At 38.2% G+C, this 21458-nt stretch overlaps 1 protein-coding gene across 5 annotated transcripts in view; it reads right to left on the bottom strand.

Moving 5' to 3' along the window:
* Positions 1 to 6200: 6200 nt before the first annotated feature.
* Positions 6201 to 21458, bottom strand: part of STX7 (syntaxin 7) — a 30894-nt gene continuing 15636 nt past the window's right edge. For all 5 annotated transcript variants that reach the window (XM_005518353.3, XM_014263690.2, XM_088053359.1 and 2 more), the window contains 8 exons: positions 15906 to 15975; positions 14284 to 14374; positions 12522 to 12659; positions 11792 to 11844; positions 11043 to 11133; positions 10339 to 10411; positions 9271 to 9353; positions 6201 to 7604 (listed from right to left, as the gene is read on the bottom strand). In XM_005518353.3, coding sequence (XP_005518410.1) covers positions 7512 to 7604; positions 9271 to 9353; positions 10339 to 10411; positions 11043 to 11133; positions 11792 to 11844; positions 12522 to 12659; positions 14284 to 14374; positions 15906 to 15975 — 692 coding nt within the window. In that variant the 3' untranslated portion in view covers positions 6201 to 7511. The remainder of the gene's footprint in view (positions 7605 to 9270; positions 9354 to 10338; positions 10412 to 11042; positions 11134 to 11791; positions 11845 to 12521; positions 12660 to 14283; positions 14375 to 15905; positions 15976 to 21458) is intronic.

Below are 21458 nucleotides of genomic sequence, written 5' to 3'. Positions count from 1 at the left end.
TTACTTTCATTTAATCTTGTGGTCTTTTTGTAATATTTCTGAGTTTTCAGAACTCTTCTAGTCTATGTACATGGTTTACAAAATATCCCTTTAGCCTGTTTTTTGGAGAGCTGTGTTTGCAAATGGATGAATCATAAACCTCATTTTTTTTTCTTTTTTTTTTTTTTGAAAAATAATTCTACCTAAATACAGAGGAGTTGCAGTTTAACTAGTGTTTATGGATATCTTATGTCTGAGGGGAAAGAAACTTGAGGTCAAACTTCTATGGTCCTAGTAATGTTCAGAAGTAAATTTGGGATTGAGGGTGGGGAGAGGAGATGGCAGGAGGGCCAACTTGCAAGGAAATGTTTGTCTTACTGTGCACTTGCCTTTTTTCAGGTGCAGCTCCATTATAAAATTAGAACTGCAAGGATTAAATAACAAAAATTCTCACTCCAGTGTCTGCCAGAATAAATAATATGAGTTTTTTTCTTTACTGGGAAGCGTATGCTAAGATCAAGGCTATTACTGGTTGAGAAATTCATGGAAGTTTCTGAATGGATGATGTCAAATTGCTTCATCACTGAATGCCTTTGAGTGCATAAAATGTTTGCTCCCGGCCTAGAACTACTGATTAGCACAGCAATCACATAGCCAGCCTAACTGACCTTATTTGCAGAAAGAAAGTCATCACAGTGGGATGGCCAGAGCCTTAAAGCAGAGCTGGTTCTGCCTGTACAGGCTGCCAGGCAAAGGCTGGAGCTGAGGAAAAGTTGTCAGTACAAAAGGCAAGATTGGGAAAAGTCATGCAGTGTTGCTTTCAAATAAAATAACTTCCTGTTTGGGTGAATTGATACAATGTAAAGATCTGATTATTACATTTATTAGAGATGCCTTTGCCTGAATGAAAGTGCAGGTGAGACCATGTGCCAAAGTCAATAGTATGGATTTTATTTACCAGTAAACGTCAGGTAGAAAGAGAGAAAAATAGAAGAGAGGAGAAGATGAGAAACAGATTAAGTAGGAAGATAATCACCACCCCCATGGATACAGTGGCATTCCATTGCTCCTCTTCACCCTGCTCCCAGTGGTGTGGGTCCCAGGAAACATGGAGATCAATGGATTATTATATGTTCAGGTACGTGAAGGAATGCCCAAGCACCTTCCTGCAGGGAGCAGACCTCTGGTGGAAGGCCTCAATATTTGGTCTGGGGGTCTTTGATGGTTTATGACCCTTCTAAGACATGACAGCTGCCTCCTTTACAAGTGAACCAAAACTCCCCAAACACCCCCAAACTCTCCTCCTCCTCCTCAGCTGCGGGGAGAGTCTGCGCACACCTGGCCTTAGCGAACGAGTCTGCGGGATATGGCCTCTCCCCACCACAACCAGACAGAGATTGTTTTCAGGAGAGCTACTGAATTGACTTTCCTTGTGGATACATTTTTCTCCCCCAGCCTTGTTTACTTCTCCTTGGACTCAAAAAAATTGAAAATTAGTAATGCCTTGTTCTTTTGTGTGGCCACTCAGGTGCCAGATTGCTCTTTTCCAGGGATGCCACTGTGGGGTTAGAGTAGATGAAGGATAGCGGCTCACTGCTGCAGTCAGTGATGCACACCTCTTCTCCTCTAGAGTTTCAGGCCTTGCAGTCCCTGCTTGAGAATTTACAGACTAGTTTGTAAGCTACCAAACAATACATACAAATCAGGGACAAATGGTCTACTTTGCTTTTCTATTTTAAAGTTCTCTGATTAAATAATGATTTACAGAAGACATCAAAACTATGGCTGATACAGATAAGAAAGCCTCAACTTGTTTTTGTCATCTTACAAAGACAGTATAAGTTTACTTTTTAATAAGCATTTCTGATCCCCCAAACTTCTTCAGCCTAGTTCTCCCTAACAACACCATGGCTAATCTCCAAGATAATAGTTGTACTTTATCTAGTTGAAGAAAAGCTGATGGAGAACAGCACATTAGACAATGAGGTATCTCCCTGTTTCAGTAATACTGTGGCAGAGAAGTTCTTGAAGACAAGATACAAAGGACCCAATTTTGGGGTTTCCGTTTTCTTCTGCATTGAGAACATCTGTATCTATGAGAGGGGCATGGGGGTGGGTGGGAAGGAAGCAAACATGGTGCAGATGGCAGGGAGTATATTTATCTACCCCTCTCCCCAGATGGCTGGCTGATGTTTTCCTTTAGAAAAGATCCTCTCCCTGTCCCTGCTTACCTCCTTTGTCTAAAGGTCCATCCAGCCTGCAGGACTTGGGAGCAGCTGAAGCTGTTGCTGAGGAGCTGCCTGTGGGTCTTGGAGTCCTTCCTTCTAAGATGCAAACTTGGCAGCTACAGTGAGCTCCAGGAGCTTTTATGAGTAAAGGTGGGAAGGTAGATTATCATTTATACTGCCTGGATTATGCAGTGTGCCTACTCCTTCCCACCTTTATTACCTCTTCAGACTTCAATCTGTACTGCCAAAGACCAAATATTTTCTGCATAAACATTAAATAAAGAAAAAACACAATTACAAATCAGTCCAGAATGAATCTTGAAGGGGGAAGGAGGATTGAACAGCACAGTGCTGCTAGTGACTTCCAGTTTTCTTTGTGTTTATTTTTACTTTTCCCATTTTAGTTTTTTTTTTTAAATATGCAAGACATATTTTAAAATGTGACAGTAATAAAAAGAAAAAGCTTCAAAATTATTAATTTTCTTGTGCTAACAAGCATTTTAATCTAGGATTATTTTTGTTTTAAATCAGAAAAATGTATTTTATCAGCAGTAGCAAAGAAGTGTTGTGTTCATATACAGAGATATTAAAGAGCAGACACTTACATTGAATATTTATTTTTAGGATATTCTTGCAAATACAGAATCATTGAATAGTTTGTATTAGAAGGACCCCTTAATGGGGACTAGGACCTTACCTAGTCCAGCCCTCCTGAAATGTGCAGTGACATCTTCAACTAGATCAGATTACTCAGAGCCTAGTTCAGCCTGGTCTTGAACGTTTCCAGGGCTGGGTCATCCACCACCGTTCTGGGCAACTTATGCCAGCATTTCACCACCCATATTGTAAATAATTTCTTCCTTATATCTAATCTAAACATACCCACTTTCAGTTTAAAACCATTCCCCCTTGTCCTATCACTACACATCCTTGTAAAAAGTCCCTCTCCACTTCTCTTGGATTACTTCTTCAAGTACAGGAAGACCACAAAGAAGTCTCCCTGGAATCTTCCCTTCTTCAGGCTGAACAAACTCAACTCTCTCAGACCTCAGAAAAGAGGTGCTCCAGCCATTTTGTGGCCCTCCTCTGTACCTGCACAAGTGTGATGCATTCCCTTACCCCGAGTACCTTTCTGATAATTTGAAATAGTGATACTTGGGATAGCAGCAAGCCAAATCACTGCAGCTGTGTTCAAGACTAGATAGTCAATACAGCCAACAGGAAAAGCTGAGAATGAGTTTTATTAAGAAGCAAGTTATAGCATCATTTGTTGCTCTCTGTCTCTAAAAAATGAAGATTTTGCTACATTTTCTGGTTATTTCTGGGTTTGTGGAGTTCTTTAGTATTATGCAAACACGACTCCCTTTATCACAGAAGGATATCACATATCAGGATACACAAAGCTAAGTAAATGCTTTGTTATGTGCATTCTTAAGTTAAAGAAACCTCTACAGCATCAGGGGCACCACCAGACTCCTACAAGGACAAAGATGTTTGGAAGCTGATTGCTTTCAGATATTTATTCTTGCAACCAACCCTTATATTGCAATAGCATCTAGAACGGCTCTGCAGGTGGGCACCTCATCAGAGGATAATTAGTCCTTACTCCACAACAGCTTTGGGTGAGAGCTCTGGACTTAATTGCAAACTGAAAGGGAAAGCTGCAAGGTACCCACTTAAGCACCACTTTGCACCACAGGTACCATAAGAAACAGAAAGTCATCAACTGTTGATATCCAGCAGTGAGGAGATTTGTGCACTTTACTCACTCACAGGTGCTCTTGAAATCATCAACGGGGCTCAATCAGAAATAAAAAAAAGCAAAGCAAGTAATCTCTTTCAAATTTGACACCAAACAACATAGCCTTTGAAACATCCTAAGCCAGCGATTAACCACAAGGGTATTGGTTCAACTTCACTAACAGATTATGTCATTCCCTCCCTCCCCCCACCTTTAGACCCCTTACTCCATCTTTTTTTCGTGGTTTCAAACTATTGATATCCAAAATCTAGACCACACCTCTGACATCAAACATATTTGCTGACAGTACACACACAGTGTGCAGGTGGGTGACATAAGAAGTCTCCTAGGTATGAAGTTAGCTTGGGGATATTGCATACCTTGCTGATTATCAGAATAATTTAAAAGGGGGGAGGTGCAGGGAAAAAAAAAAAAAAAGAAAAAACTTTAAAAAGCTGTGTGCTCTTGTGATTTTCAGCTCTTTGAGAAAATAAGAAAGAAGAGAAAAGCACCCCTGGTGTGTGGTTAAGATAACTACAAAGGAACTATTCTTAGCATGTTCCTTCAGTAAAATGAAGGGTGCTTTGATTGCATTTTTTTGCCTTCCTAATCTGACAGATATTGATGGATAATTCAGAACAGCCAAAACCTTTCTTCTAAAAACATTGACTCATACGTCTTACACCCAGTGTTTTATTGGGTTCTTAATAGATACCAAAGCTTCCTTTAAATACTTGGAAGTTGCATTTCATACATTTAAGAGTGTATGCATGTAGGAGAGGGAAATGATAGAGAGAAGCTCCATTCTAAGCTTCCAGCTTAGAAAGGCGTATTTATGCCCCTCAACGTGGACACTCTAAATACAACCCCTCCCAGCACTTTGTTTCTGCCTAATCAAGTTTGAAAATTAACATCACCAAGATCCTTAATGTGCAATTAGGGCCTTGCAGGCAGGTCTCTCCAACAGGTACAGGAGCTTGTGTGTAAACACTCCAGCACTGACCTCCCGACCAGACCCTGCCTCACAGATGGGGCGGCAGCAGCAGCAGAAGCCTCCACACCTGCCAGAACCATCCCTGTGACTTCTGAGAGCTGGCCCTTCATCATTTCTAGAGGTAAAGGGCTCCAGTGTCCCACCTCCAGTGGGATTCAAGGAAGAATTCTTTCATCTGAGAGCACATGGGGGAGCCACCCCCACACCACAACAAGCAGGTTTTTATTTCAGTAAATCATAAATGAAAGCAAGCAAGGCACCCATGGGGACTCTCAGAAGCACTCTTCTCCCTCAGTGTGCCCCAACCACTAACACCAGAGAACAGCTGAACAGGCACAAAACTGAAAACAGAGATGATTCCATGTGGGAGATAAAGACATGCAGACAAATCAGACACAGAAGAGCAGAGACTGCAGGTTGCAGCAGGGGTTTGGGAAATGCAACACTGTGCCTCTTGCAGAATTTCCAAGTTATTTGGTGCTGTTGCCCCAGCCTGATTCTCACCAGCTCCTCATAGTGGATGCTTTTATGAACTGGCTATCCCACCTTGCAGTCACTACTGGACAAACTCAGTAAAGAGGGTAAACATCCCTTTATAAGGTAAACAGTCAGTAAATACACCATTTCTTCCCAAGAACAGTATTTCTCAAGGTGGTATGCATTTTAGCAGAGAATCCTCCTAGTAGAAAACCTAAGACAAATGCAATGTAAGAAATATCAAGCATAGAGTGAATTTCTGATCTGTCAGGAGTCAGAGCTGAAGTTCTGCTACCAAAGAGCTATTTTCATTCCTCAGCATGTCAATGGAATCAGTCACTAACAAAGGCAGGTATGAGGTATTGCAACAGAGAAAAGATTCTCCTGGCAAACAGGATCCTTCCATCCTTCTGGGCCTGTTTGCAGTAGTGCAGAGTTGGCTGAACATTAAAGCCAGGAAACTCCCAAAGTCAGTTTTAGACATCTTACTGGTAAGAAAGCTAAACCTGACTAAATGCTGACTGTTCTTGTTTAGACTAGTGTAATATGAAAACAAAAATCCCAGGGCATTAGCATCACTATGGGAATGCAAGACCCAGAAGCATTTTCATTAACCATGTGAAGTACAGTACAGGAAGAGAGGTTCCCTGGGGCCTCCTCCCAGCTGACCTAAAATTCTCTGGAGTTGTTCAGAGAAGTTTCAATCATTCACATAAAGGCAAAGACAACAACTGTGCTTTTAAAGATGGGTTCTAAAAAAAAAGCAGCTACTAGAAAAGTGTACTCTTTAAAAGACCTTTATTTTGGTTGCATGGTTACAATTAATTTATGCTTACAGTTAGATTGTTCCCAAATAATATTTCATAGTTCACCATGTACACAGTGCATTCTCTGTCCATCTGGTATGGAAGAACTTTATAAAATACAGATTAAGTGACTTTGTACACTTTTAAGATTAGTTCATCAAGATTAAGTAAAAAGGCAAATAGTTTAATTGGCAAAAAAGTGTTTTTACATTTTTAATATATTAGTAAAAAATGGCACAAAAGGAAAAGAGGTCATTTTAAAGGCTATAAGCATCAAACTTTTAAAATGCTTTCAGTCAGATTCAACCGATTTTAACTTAATTCCAAATACCAGTGTTGAACTTGGAATTTAATTTGTAATCTTCTTTCCTTAAGCTGTGTAAAAGACATCATATACAGCTTTGGACCTGTTCGTGGGGACTAAATCACAGCAGTTTCAGAACAGTGACATTCAAGTGCAGATAGGAAGTTGGGAATTTCTTTTCTTCCCAGTAAGTCTCTGAAGTCACAGACTAGAGCATATTTTCATCTAACCAAACCCACTCATGCACACTTCAGATGCAAAGATACCAGATGTGTGCAATAAAACACAGTATTTCTTAATGCAAGGACTGGAACAAAAAAATTTCACGTAATTACATCGTTCGATCTACCTACCTTTGCAGGAGGTTTCCAGACATAACCATATGTGATGCCAGATACAGAGATAAACAGAACATTTATAAGATTTCAAGCAAACTGAAGGCTTAATTCATAGGCTTCAGGTATAGAAATCACATCGACTTCAGCAACTTACATTTTATTTTTGAACCACCCATCAAATGGGTAGGCGAATGTGATGGAACAGAGAGAAAAAAATATATTTCTAACTTAAAAATAAATTCTGAGATGTGAATTCATTGCCTCAAGCAACAATTCAGGAGTTTGTTTTGGCAGCAACATTTAGCAATATCCCAAAATATAATTACCCACCCTGTCAACACAAATTATCATTACTTTGATTAGCCCCCTAAACCTTAAGATGTTTCATGTTTGAGTTAATGGAACAGTTTATGAACTTGACTGTTTTTTTCTGGTAAGACAGCACCCACACCTGAGAGGGCAGGCAGTTATACTGATGGCAGTAGTGAGAACATTATTTCTCAGGTTAAAACAAAATGTCTTATAAAAATGTAACTGTGATGAAGTACAGAACCACTATTTTACTCAGCTTCACAATGAGCAAACCATGACTATGAATTTCCTTTCCTAATTTAAATACAAATTACAAAGCTTTCTCCAGAGACTTATCTTGTTGATAACCATATGATGATTCCAATAAGCAATGCTCCAATAGCAAGTATAACAACCAGTATGCACATCTTCTTTCGGGATCTTTGCTGCCAACAGAGAAAAGAACAAGTCGATTGAAAACTGTACCACATGAGAACATCAGAAAACTATCAGACGCTTTTATGGTCCTACTGCTTGCGCAGTCTAACTAAATTGTGTCCTTACATACAAAGATGGTCAAGTCATCTGAGGATGTTCAAGGAAAAAAAAAGCAAAAGCAAAGTTATCTACATTACTTTATGGCTGTATTAGTCAACAGAATTATTTCAGTGTTATTTCTGGTACACATAATAAACTAATGAAAGAACGCACAATAATGTAATGAATGGATGTAATTAGAATGCTGGGGGAAAGAACATGAGCATAGGTGACAGCACAGAGAGGAAATGGACAATCAGTTGTACAACAGAGGAGGTAGAAATGGCCTGCTAGAGAAAAAAATACTATCATTATATGTACAGAAGGGAACAATGGACTACAATTTTAGACTGCTGTGTCTAAAGTTATTTTAAAAATAAAATGTGTCTAAATGTGTCTAAAAATAAAAATGTGTCCAAGTTATTTTAAAGGTGTTTTTGCCAAGTTTCTTAGGTAGAACCTGCTCTTAAAGAAAACAAACAAACAAAAAAGCCCAAACCAAAGAGACATTACTAGCGGCCCACTTATATAGATGTCACTACAATATAGTCTAAATTATGAGCATGTTGAGAACTTTCACATTTTCCATACACTTCTGTAACTTGAGATACCAAAGCACTCAAGACCAGCACTCTGTCATCCTTTCCTCCATAAAATAAATCATGAAGCTTTTAATTTTAAATTTCAACCACAAAACTTATAACTTACATTGAAATTTTTGGCTGCTATTATTTTCTTTCCTGAATTTTTTAAGTATCAAAATAGGAGTCTTGAAATGTACTTAACATGCCAATTAGCCCCACTCAGAATACAGTTCAAGGATGCGCCCTCTCCCACTTCTGAAATCAGTAAGACAGTCTTTCAGACATTCTGTCACTCATTTACTGTCCTAGCTACTACTAACACACATAAGAAGATTTTTTAAAAGGAAGTCTAAGGACTAACTCTAACTTAAAGCACAAGATTAATTACTAATGAGATTATTTATAATAAGTTCCAAAAATGTTATAATGAAGTAGAATTTAAAGGTATTAGAAGGCTTTTCAAAAAACTTTGACAGTTTGAAATATGTTCTCAGCATCAGAGTAGCAAATAACAAAAGCTGGATATATACAGCTTTGGAAAGATTCTAGACAACAAAAATAAATGCTAACTGTCCACATCTTCAGAAGATTTTCCTTCCTATCTTCCCTACTCCTCCAGTGATCTCCAAGGGCTTGCTCTCTTCCCTATACAGGAGCCTTTAACTTCTTGAATTATACAAGTTGGAGTCTGTTTGTATAAGGTTTTTTGGTTGGTTTTTTGATTTTTGTTTGTTCGTTTATTTTAAGTAAAGAGTGCTCTCACAGAATCTCAGAAGGCGCTGAAATAGTCTGGCTGAAAACAGCTTCACACAAAACCCAAAGCTTTCAGAAGTCACTGACTTTTATTTTCTATTGACCTAGAAACAGCACTGTAGTTTAACATAAACCTTTAAGTCTTCAACCTTTGAGGAACTTGCTAGACAAAATCCAAAGTGCCTAAGAAAGTGTAAGTCAGGACTACTTCAGGACAGTTTCACACAACTGGCATTACCTGGTAGTTTGCTGCTCTTGACAGCTGCTGGTTTGCTTGCTGCACATGTACATCTGCATTTTCCACATTGGCTTCTATGCTGTCTTTGTTTTGAAACGAAAAATTTCAAATTTTGGTAAGTCATAAACCAGTCAAAGGTTTTGAATGCTAAAATATACTTGAAAGCATATACAACAGCTGTCCCAAAATGCTGGTATCTTCATCAGCATCAAATGCTGGTACTCAACAATGTACCTTGTATTATGAAAGCTTGACCCATCCTATGCCTGAGTCCACTCCAGAACTGCCCAGGCAATGATTGGCTAAATTCATGTCAGATAACAGCTCTCCTGTTTCACATGCAGGGCTAAAATTTAGATAACAACCACTGCACAAATTTTCAGTACTTCTGCTTTTTTTTTTTTTCCTTTTTAAATTATCTTGTCCTCCAACTTGCTACTGATTACTCTCTGCTCAGATTAAAAGAAGTCCTAAGGTTTATGAAACAGAGGCAACAGACCAAACAATACCCCAAGAGGCATGATTCTAGTTTGGTGTTCTACCATATTGTCACAGATTGTATTATTTTTCAGTAAAAAGAATATGAACCGATTATGGATCAAGGTGATAAAAAAAAGCCCTGAAAATATATTCTGGACATAGACAAGAGCATGGTTTAGCAGTTGACGCAGAAAATGGATTCTTCAATCACATTTTGTTAAAACAATAAACCTGTTTGCATGAAAGGCAAAGTATGAATCTGCTGAATTTACACTCTTAGATCATTAACAAACACAGTAAGGTGTCCCACAAATTCCAATTTTAAGTACAAACAGTTCAGAAAACTACTTTAAAGACATTTTATACACATGAAAAATTACATGCTTTAAACTAGATTTTAGGCTCTCTTTCTTACTGCATTCCCAGTAATCTCAGCCAGTTTACTCATTATTAGGTTGTACCTGATTTGTTTTAGCATTGATAATGTCATTAGAGGAATTTTTCCAGCAAAAGGAAGTTCTACACTGCAGCTCGCCAGAGAAACTGAATTTAAAAATTTCATATTCATAATATTTGAATTGGACTTACCTATCACATCGCCTTGTTCATGAATCATCATTCCTAGATCTTTGAAAATTTCATTGATGTCCATAATATCAGCCTGCAAAATGAAATCATTAATGTACATCACACATTTTAACATCTATGTGCATTTAGATATAAATACTGTTCCTTCTTCTCCAGGGTGTGCATCCATGACTCTTTATACTACAGGATGAAAAAAAATATTGTAATGTGCTTATTTTGAAGGTTTTTCTGGTACTTTGAGATCAAGTTTATGAAGCCCTTGCTTACAAAAGTTTCAGTGAAACAGAAAATCTCTGTATTTCCACTTAAGAATGAACATATTGAACAATACATTGGGAAGACATGTAAGGAGAGGTATAATTTTGCTACATTTCTATTCACTGTTTCAAATAGTTCTATAATATGACTATATCAGAAAAAAAATATACATACTTTTTCCTTGTAATCACATGAGCATTCCTATTCTATAGCAGAACCACTGAGGTTAAACACAGCATATCAAGACATGGTTTTCTTACAGTAGATTTCAAATGTACATTTCAGATCTAAAGAATATTTGCAGCTTTGAAAGGAAAAAAATCACACCCACAGACAAACCCAAACTCCTCAAGAGTCATGCTTCCAATTAATGCTCATGCTCCTTTAAAATGCTACTTATTTGGAACATCAAAAGCATATTCTGCTGTAAAACCACTTATACTTACTTCAAGCTGCCTAATGGAAGACTCCCTCTCCTCGATAAGACGGAGGTCATCTTCTGTAATTTCTTCATCTTGCACTTGTGCTTGTGGTTGACTACCAGACAAAAAAAAAACAAACTAAAACCCATGCAGAATTGAACAAGCACAATGAGAAATCATTCAGAAGGATAAACCTACAGCTAAGTATATAGCCCATTTTACATTATCAGTTAATAAAATATGTGTTTTTACCCTTGTCTGTCCCTGGCTAACAGAAATGGTATAACCATCACAGCTTTGGTGTAGCAGAGCTCCTGAAGCACTGCTGCACAGAGTCAGTGGCTGACTGGAAATTCTAAGTATGAATACAAGGTCAAAGCTCCTTCTGAATTATCAACTGCAGAGTTTACGTCTATCTGAGCAACAAAAAATAATCTGAGACTGAAAAACAGTTCTTGGAGAGTATGGAAGTAATGGGAGTTCTAAGTAAATACTGGGCCCTTATCACAAGAGCTTTACTATATTCAAGTTGGACTCTTCTTCCCTAAATTTGGGTCCCAGAATACCCAAATGCAGCTAAAGGACATGGCTGCAGCTGAAGCATCAGGAAAAAAAAGGAGGGACTTTATGTGAACTGCTTCTTTCTCTCCCCATGTATGCCATCAAAGTATCTTCTTTATGCTAAAAACCAGAAAAATCATAGGCAGCTTGCTTCCCTGCAAGCCATTTATTATTTTGAGCTAGATTAAGGCATATTAAGTAATTCAACCTACCTGTCCCAAGAGACAAGTGTTCCTTCTTTGTAGTTATCTTCTGGAGCCCCACCCTACATGATCAGTGTTTAAAAACAAAAATAAAACATTATAGCCCTGAAAAGAGTACTGGTAGCATTTCTATAAGGAGACAATATTAGAAGGTTTCTAGTAAGTCAAACTGAAGCATGATTCAACACATTCTCATCCTGATTTTGCTTTATGCATGCATAAGGCTGAAATACAAGCAAAAGCTCAGTAACTGCCTGCTACAACTGACAAGTACAGAATGTGTATTTGGCACAAAGTGAAAAAGCAAAATTAATATACTGACAAGGAAAAGCTCAACATCTGAAGCTACTCAGCACTTCTCCACCTTAATACTCCACTGAAATCTGGCAAGTCATTCTTCCCCAATGGAAAAAATCTGTTGATATCTAAAGATAAATGCAAAAGCATTTCAAAATCTACTAGAAGTTGCTTTTGCAAGATTACAGCATGAACACAGCGGCAGTTCATTCTTTTGTGTGACAAAGGCAAGGAAAAAGTAACAGTTGTCCAGGGAGGTTATTACAACTTAATGCAGCCTTTACTATAAAATCATATAGCACGTGTTCTGCAGCATTTAGACTCAGCTATAAGCTAAGTAAATTTGTTTTAAGTAATTTGCCTCCAGCGTGGAGGCAAATCTGACACAGAACAACACTAACACCAATGTAAAGAAAGCAGTGGCACATTTTCTGATACTTACAGACACCCTTGAGCTGGCTCTTACTCTGGCTACAAAGTCTTTTTCCTTCTCAGCAGCTTGCCTTTGGAGTCTTTGGAAATTTGTTAGCGCTGTGGTGAACTCCCCCACAAGACGGTCTTTCTGTATTTTTCTTTGACGCTGTAGGAGAAAAAGTTTTACCAAGTCAAATGAGCTCAGGCTTTCCAAGGTTTTACTATTTCCAGTCTGCTAAATACCAATGCATATATATTCTAAATTGGTCTAAGGGAAGGCTGTCAACAAAGCCATTTGCAATTCCATGGACAAACGTTCTTTCCTTCTGGGATCACATAACCACACAAATTAAGGCATTTAAAAAGGAAATCGATATATTTATTTTAATTTAACAGCTGGAAATGAGAAACTAGCAGTGATTAGAAAACTTCCACCTTCCTTATGATCTGCTGATTGTGAAATCTTCTGCTTTGGTGTGAAATATTTTGACACCAGGAATGCTAAAATATGCAGAGGTGATTGAATTTAGAGGGGAAGAAGGGTGCAGAAAAGCAAGAACAGAGCACTTCATATGTATTTTACATAAATGCTGGAAATACATATTAAACTGAATCCAGAAGTGGGTTCACACCCCTTAAGTCCTTTAGAACAGATCCAGAAATACTTGTTCTAACCTTTCAGGTTCAGGGTGATGTAGTGAAGTGAAGGGGAATATTGGGCACTCAAGAGAGCCTCCACCATATTTTCTCAATAGATGCATATATCAACCCTTATAAATTTCTGAAAGGTTGTCATTTGCCATTCATGAATCTGTTATTTATGCATTTCATTAAGAAACAGCTTTGATAAAAGCATAAAATTAAACAGTAAAACAATTCACTGTGAACTTTTCAACTCCAAGATAAGCAGACAATAAAAAACCCAACAAACTAAGGATACTTTGGCTGAACTAGAGGTTATATACCAAGGCTAAGTTTTAACACTGCTCTTAGAAGTTTACAGCTTGACAGGATGAGCTGTATGGATCATGGCCTGTCATTTGAACTCAGTGTTTCAAGACCATTACTTTCCCAAAAGCTCCTTAGTAACCACCCTCAGACCTTGCAAGCTGACAATAACCCAAATCCATGTTTTCTAGGATCCTGTTGTTCTTCCCTTAAGTGACAGCTTTTGCTAGGATAAGAAACTACAGGAGGGCAGACAGGAGTGTACTAACCACAACAGCCACTTCACGTGTTCCTAACGGAAAGATTTTACACAGACGTCAGAAAGAAGCAGTTTGAAGACTGCAAAGGTTGATTTAGTAACAGCTCCTGTCTAGTCCTCTTGCTAAAGGAAAAGTCTGTGACAAGACATAGCACATATGCTGATCTGAGTGATGCAGAACAGACATACTGTAATGATCAAATTAATTAGACAATGGGTGAACAGCACTTTGGCATACAATTCCTTGACCCTGGAAGTAGTCAGAGTGCTGGCAGAGTCAGATACAGCATCACTGCAATGGATTACAAAGTGTCCAGCTACCTGAAAAATCAGAAAGGCACAGCACACTGCCTTGATTCCCACTACCTCAGTCACACTACTTCACTCCTGATACATAAAAACAACTTTGGAACAAGTCTGGACAGCAACAAAATATTCTTACATTTTAAGTATTCCCGCATTGTGCTAATGTGTTGACTAACTAAACAGTGCTTTGAGAACAGGAATAAAGAAATGAAGTGACTCAGCTACTTTACATGAGCCAACATAATAGTCAAACAAGCCATGCTTTTTGTTTTTATACCTGTTCACTTGTCGCAGGCAAAGATCCAAACTCTTTAATGTATTTGTCAGTTTCTTTGGCAAGTTGGTTGGTGTATTGCTGCTTCTGTTGCCTAAAATCAAATGCAAATTTTCATTAGAGACCATTGGGTTACTTCACTGAATTCCACTGATTCTCAGAAAAACATCAGTACTAAAAGCTTCTCTGAAGCACACAAAGCCATCTTTAGTCTGTTCTTCGCTGTAAAGGCAAGAAATCATGAATTCCAGGCAGGACAGGTGCTGAAGGTGTGTTGCTCAGTGTGACAGCATTATTAATAATTACCCACTTTTTTTTTCCCCTTAGGTTTCTTCTAATTTATTTGTGTAGTCATTATGAATACATAAATATACTTCTGATATTATCACACAATCCTTTACCAATAGTCTATTTTTTTTTCTTTTTTTTTTTTTTTTTCCTTTTTCCTGAAGCAACTCAAATTCTTTACCTGCTTTGGCATCCTTCCTGCCCAGTCTATATAAAAAGGTTTTTCCTGGAAAGCTATTATCAAAGCCTTCAGCATCGGTATTTTAAATAATCAAATAACTCTTGGAAAGGCCAAATATTCAGACAAGTGAAAAACAGATAAAAACTCAAGCAAGCTTACTATATATACATAAATTATCTCAATAAGGGTCTGAATCATGTCCTTAACAAGAGTTTCTGCTCTGTTTAGGTGTGAATTTATGCCTAGATCCTGTTGGGTTACTGCATAAACTGTGTATGTTGCTTTTTACCTATTTCCAGTCCCCAGTAGACTATCTCCTGTGGATTGTACCTGACTAATGTTACGGGCCCCTGAACTCAGCTATTATGAAGTAATTAGGCTCTTCACACAAAACGAACATCATGACTTTGGTCCAACACACCTCCCCCTACTATTCAATGGCTGCAGCACAGCATAAAACACACAAAAAGTGCCAGGGTGAGCACAACATGTTGCTTACATGCATTTGTGGTGCTGAGATTAATGTGCTAAAGGAGTTTAATGAAAAAAATCATACTGGTTCATAGACCATGCAGAGAAGTAGAGAGCAGCTGCTGTCTCTCCTAGAGGCGTATTAGTGAAAGTCCACCTTTAAGTGACTGAACTCCAGCAGAGCATCTGCCTTGGAGTCTGATTTCACTTCTGTTACTATTTCTGGTACGTATTTTTTCTATAATGTCATCCTTTACTGTAGCTTCCATCACTAAAAACGACATTCCCTTTCCTCTCCCAGTATCCCACCTCATAAAAAACACACCCCAATATATTTATTACCTTATGACACTTCTACAGATTGGAAACGTTGATGAGTGGAGGGGTGTGGGGGTATGTTTTTGAGCAGCGATATTGCTTTCTGGTTGTGCCACTTTGCTAACAAACAGCACAGGTTTTATAGATGCAGTGATACTGCAGGCAACGTGCACGAGCAAACAAGCTGATTCGAGTTTACAGACTATCCTACTTTTAGAAAGCACATCTCAACATCTAAGTTACAAATATTTCTCTATGCTCGTGTTTCTCAGGGAAATCAAGCACTCTGCCTAACAGAAATCCACTTCATCACCTAAGAGGAGATTGTTTACTATGCAATGAAATTGTTTTTGTGTGAAGTACTCACAGCTGTTGCCTCAGCTCAGGCGTGTCCTGTGGTGTTCCAAGCTGATGCAGTATTCTTTGTATTTCAGCAGCTGTTTGTGAAGAGGAAGAAAAATTTGAATGAGGCAGAGCCAATTGCTACTCAGTTTTATGCATTCTTGCTTGACAATTCTAAAGCCATATAAATAAATTGACAGAAATGGATATGCCGGACTTTTTTAACCTACAACAAAGACCCTATTTGTAAGTCCCAAAACAACTACTGAATTATTTTTGCCATGTCAAAGACAAAACCTGGGGTTTCTTATGAAGGATGGGATTGTATTCAAATCTTTAGGTAGAAACAGGCAATTTAAAGACTATTCCATTTCATTATACTATGTCTAAATCAGCACCATTCTTATTCTGCTTTATTTTATGCACATCATTTTGGAAAACCATTTGGAAGACTTCTATAACATTATCTTACACAAATATTTCAGAATCCATGCATCAATGAAGAGACAGCAACAAAGCATTCATGGGTTTACAGCACATTAAAAAAGGAAATAAAACTCACGTGTCCAGGTTTAAATTGCAGTTTTGAGACTCTTATATTTTTAAGTCTAGGATACAAACTGCCAGTGATTTTCAAGTGTATTTCATGAAACATTAGTTTTGAACTGCAAGAAGTGGCATATTGTCTGAGCCTTATTTTCAGCCTAACATATTTTATTGTCACATGAGAAAGCAAGGAGAGAAACGGACAGAAACTTAAAGAAAGGTAGTTTTTCACACTGAAAATCTTGCAGCTTCAAGATGCTCTATCTCAGTTTAACAATCTCAAGTTCTAAACAGAAAAATAAATATTCAGAATAACTCATTTTACTTGACTTCCGCTAGGAGTAGATTTGTCTTCCCTGTATTTCTGTGACTCTCCCCAGGCAGACTGGTGTGCCAGACAGATACATATAGTAAGATATTATGTGGAATCCTCACTTCATTGGCTCACTATTTTTTTCCTAAACACAGTTAAAAATTAAGTAAGTGACAACCCTACATAAGGAAGAAAGAACATATTAAAAGAAGAGTGTACTTTTCCATTCACTATAGAAGCACTCTGTAGCAGACAGAACTTCAGGTAAAATAAGAAAATAAGCTACGAGTTACGTTAACCAGTTAGAAAAAACTTGCAATTCCTTAAAGCATTTTTAGCAATAATATTAATTCTGATCTTTGCTTCATAACCAGTCTTCAGTGAATGTTTTATAGATAATACTGGATTACCTACACTACTTTACAAAACATCCCAATGCTGACAACTGCTATAGCCAATACTTGATGTGCACACCCTGGTAATGAATACATCAAAATGGGAAAGTTAGATTTACATGAGGTAAAAATTAAGATATTTAAAGCAAGTGTTTTTGAGAGAACTAAATGGCATAAAGTACTAACAGAACTTCTGTGGGGAACAGCACTGTAAGATGGGTTTCATGCATCTTGTATTTTAACTGAGCTGAAAAACAGCAAAACACGAGAGGAGATTTTTGATTTTGGCTACCCCTGGCTACTAAGGGCCAGCCCTTCCCTGCCTCCCGTCTGCTGGGCGAGGCAGTGTCCGCCTGCCCGCACTTCTGGGCAGCTGCAGCTGCTCACACACACTGATTAACACAAGCTCAGGGCAATTAAGCTTCCTTTTTATGATCAGTATAATGCATTGTTTAAAAACAAACAAAAAGATAACTGGTTGTTGTTATCTTGAAGAACACAGTGTTTTAATATCTATAAGACTGAACACTAATTTGTTTCTCCCTTCTGACTCCAGAGCCGAGGAGCTCGGTTATTCCGTATGTACTTTTAAAAGTGAGAGTAAAAAGAAAACCGAAACAGATAGAAAAAGTCCCGGTGTGGCCTGCCGCCACCTAGAGGTGCATTACTTAACTGCCAGTAAAGAAAACGCAGGTTTGTGTTTTAAGTAAAAATTCCCTAAAACATGTCTTATACTTAAAATATTTGCATTCCAACATAATTGCATACTTATCCTACTTCTAAAGCTGAACACAAGTAGATAAATGAGAGAAAATTAAAAGCCAGCACTGTTGAATTGGTCAGATATACAATTCCAGAGGCAGAGCTCATGGCAGTTCTGGTCTTATGATTCAAAAATTTAGCATAAAATTAAAACACATTTTACCATGAAGTCTGTAAGTATGCATAAAAATAGCAAATTTCCAATAGGACTTCAAATCACAAGGGGAAAAAATAGAGGAAAAAAATCCTAAGGACTGAAATTATAGCATTTTTTATTATGCTTCCTGTGATTCAGTATTTTCCATATTAATCTTTCACAATAATGGTTATTATTGAAAAAAAATTAAACTATTTGTTTATATGATGTATACCACATAGAAAAATGAAAATGCTTATTCAAGTAAGTAAATAGAAAAAAAAAGGCAGAGCAGAAAAAGTAAATTTTGGCCAATAGTCTTCAGCAGCGCTCTGGAAGATGCTTCAGAAAAAAGCCAAAAACAAGTTGGTAGGACCAGTATAACAAAGTAAGTAGAGAAGCTGACTTTCCAGAAATCTTCATTTAAAGTATACACCTACAGGTTGATGAGTTAAAGAAATCCAGTCTTTGTTCTCCTTTGTATTAATATAAATATGCTGGAGTGTATACCAGACTAAAAAATACACTCTTCATAGTCTTACAACTCTTTTGGTTTGGCTTGTTCTTACTGATTTCTCACTGTAGCTACTTCTCATTCAAATATTTGATATAACATTATACATATAATCATAAAGCCACCTAAACTACAGACATTCAGTTTATAGTCACAGTTTCATGAACCAAGTTTTTTAACAGGATTAAAGATGTTACCACAGGGATCACAGAGGGAAGGGTCCTCTTCCCTCACATGCACACATAGATCTCACAGAATCCGATTAAAAGCAAAGACAAGCTTTACAACTTCTTGAATCATAAGACAATATCCCTTCCTTTCCTTAAGGGAAAAGCAGGGTAGCCTTAGTGTCTCCTACTAAAAGTTAGATTGCAGAAATACCTCTGCTTGCTCCTTCCACTGCTCCATTTGTGAAACAAGCAGGGAGAAGAACCAAGCATGCAATGAAGAGCAAAACTGCTGGAAATCTGGGATGACTTTTTGGAAAACAGAAGTTCCTAAATTCCTGATTTCACTGCAGATAGTTGTATTTATAAAGGTACTGCCTTCTTCATTTAACCAGCTTTTCAGCCCTGTGTAGGGAGTTCAGGCTGGCAGGTGACAGCACACAGCATCTGCTCTGGTCCCCTCAATCTGTCAGCAACACCCAGGTGTCCCAGAGAGCCAAAGGCTTAGGCCTAGCCCACAAAGCCCTAGCACTGCACTGCAAACATATTGGTAACAGGGACCCAAGATCACAGCAGAGTTTTGACAGGTTCCTAGGCTGCTTCACTCTTTATGGTTTTCCCTTCCCCAGTTCCCCAATTCTTCAAACATTCCAAGGAGTTCCAAAAGACAGGAGTAATCTAAGGTCCCTCCTCTCCTGGACATTACCAATACTGCCATTGAGACTGACTGGATCCTGTGCATGATTTTAATTCATTTCAGTGCAAAGTCAGACACAGGCTCACATGAGCACTTGGGCATACATAGGTGGCTGCTGGACTTTGCTCAGGAGCTGCACAAGGGGACACACCACGTGTGCATACAGGCGTTCTTTACCAAAGTCACCAGGGTATGACAACAGCCTGCATCACAGGCTGGAAACTCCTGCAGCCACTTCACACTGCACATCAAGGTAGATGTTTGCATAGAATGAAAATTAACAGCTCTGTAAGGACTCACACTCCACCAGCAGGAACAGCACCTTGCCAGCTGTGGATTGGCAAGAAAAGAAAGCAAGTCCACTTTGGAAACTGAGCAGAGCAGGAAGCAGGGTACATGACACCATACAAGCAAAATGCACTTTTTCGCAAGAAACTGCTCTCTTGCATGCAAAGGAAGGAATCTCATTTTTTCACCTGAAAATTAGTCTTGTCTTAGAAAGAAGCAATAACATAACATTAAGAAGACTTTTCATTTGTCTTTGCAGAATTCCTGATCTGGATCTCACAATACACAACTATTAGCTGATAAAAGCTACTCAGCCTCTCTAAGGCTGGTCACATGCTCAGAAACAGGTCAGACATGGTTAATGATGAGCCAGAGAAACAATTAAGACCTAACCTGAATTCCTACAGAGAAAATTATTCAAGAGTCAGCTCGTGTTTATTTTTACTAAGCCAAACAATGGTTCCATTTCTAGTCAGTGGAAGACTCTTCCTTTAGTTAAGGAGAACATAAAAATGAAAGTAGTGGTCTCTGATATAAAAGACCTCCTTTTCTTTACGAGAGTCAACAAAGTAGAGATAGTTGCAGTGGAAATATTTACTATGTTTAACAGGTAGGAGTACTTGAGAAACGTGTTCCTGACTGAACTGTAATACATAGAATTTTTTTCATAAATAAAACCATGTTTCACATACTGGATCACACAACTACCCTTGTTTTAGAGCTGGCTAGCAAAGAAGAAAGTTTCTTCTCCTTTCTCCTCATCTTGTCTTGTTTTTCAGCCAGATTTGCAAAGTTGTTCCATTACTATAAGTAAAGCCATGTTGACATAACTGCTGGTTCTGGTCCTTGAAATCAGAACATTTAAAAGGTGGCATAGGAACTTTTAAATGTAAAATAAAGGCACAAATAAATTAATACAATGAAGACCAAAATATAAACAACTTATTTCCTCTAAGATCATGGGCGCAAATATTCTTAATCCTGAACTATGAATTAGAAATCACTGTGCAAGCTGTAACACCACAGCATTGCTGCACTAGGAAAGGTAAAAAAAACCCTACCCAAATCCTTCAATAAAATCCTAATGTTTGAAAGGCAATGCACTGACTAGGAGAATGGAAATGAAGAACAGAGTGGAGGTCACCCACCCTCTCTGGCATGGTTGAGAGGTGTCTGAACACTGTTATTCATGTTCATCTACAGCATTAGCCAAAGGAAACTGAGGATGGTCTTACTTTGCAATGTTTACCAGTAACTCCAGCTACAGGAGAGAAGCTTTCTCAAGCTACCTGCAGTCAGCTGTCTTCCTACCTTAAACTCTGTTCTATTTCACATTTGGAAAACCAAACTTTAAAACCTCAGGTGGTCAGGATGAAGCTTGTTGCAGCTTTAGAGATGGAGAATGGCATGTACCAACAACATAATCCTGAGAATTCTAAAAATATACCTCAATATAGAAGCATGAAACTGAGGGCAAATATGTTTAATGAGTACTACTTATTACCCCACTGCAGTAATTTCACTTCTTACTTGGATTGCACAAGACTGCTTTATAGCCTTCCAGCAGCTGCTTCCTTCAGCCAGACCCACCACATTGCCCAGTTTCATAAAGCTATGGTCTAATGCTTCCACAGAAAATGTGGCACTCACGGGGTGTGCATGGAAGAAACACCAACAGCAACATGAGCAACAAACACCAAGGCACTGCACTGTACTGCAGAGAACAAGAACCAGACAAGCAGGCAGAGCAAGCACAATGA

Source organism: Pseudopodoces humilis, chromosome 3, assembly GCF_049639895.1.
Source record: "Pseudopodoces humilis isolate 2021_Gansu_Grassland_sample_001 chromosome 3, ASM4963989v1, whole genome shotgun sequence".
Taxonomy (NCBI): domain Eukaryota; kingdom Metazoa; phylum Chordata; class Aves; order Passeriformes; family Paridae; genus Pseudopodoces; species Pseudopodoces humilis.
This window is presented reverse-complemented; position numbering and strand designations above follow the sequence as displayed.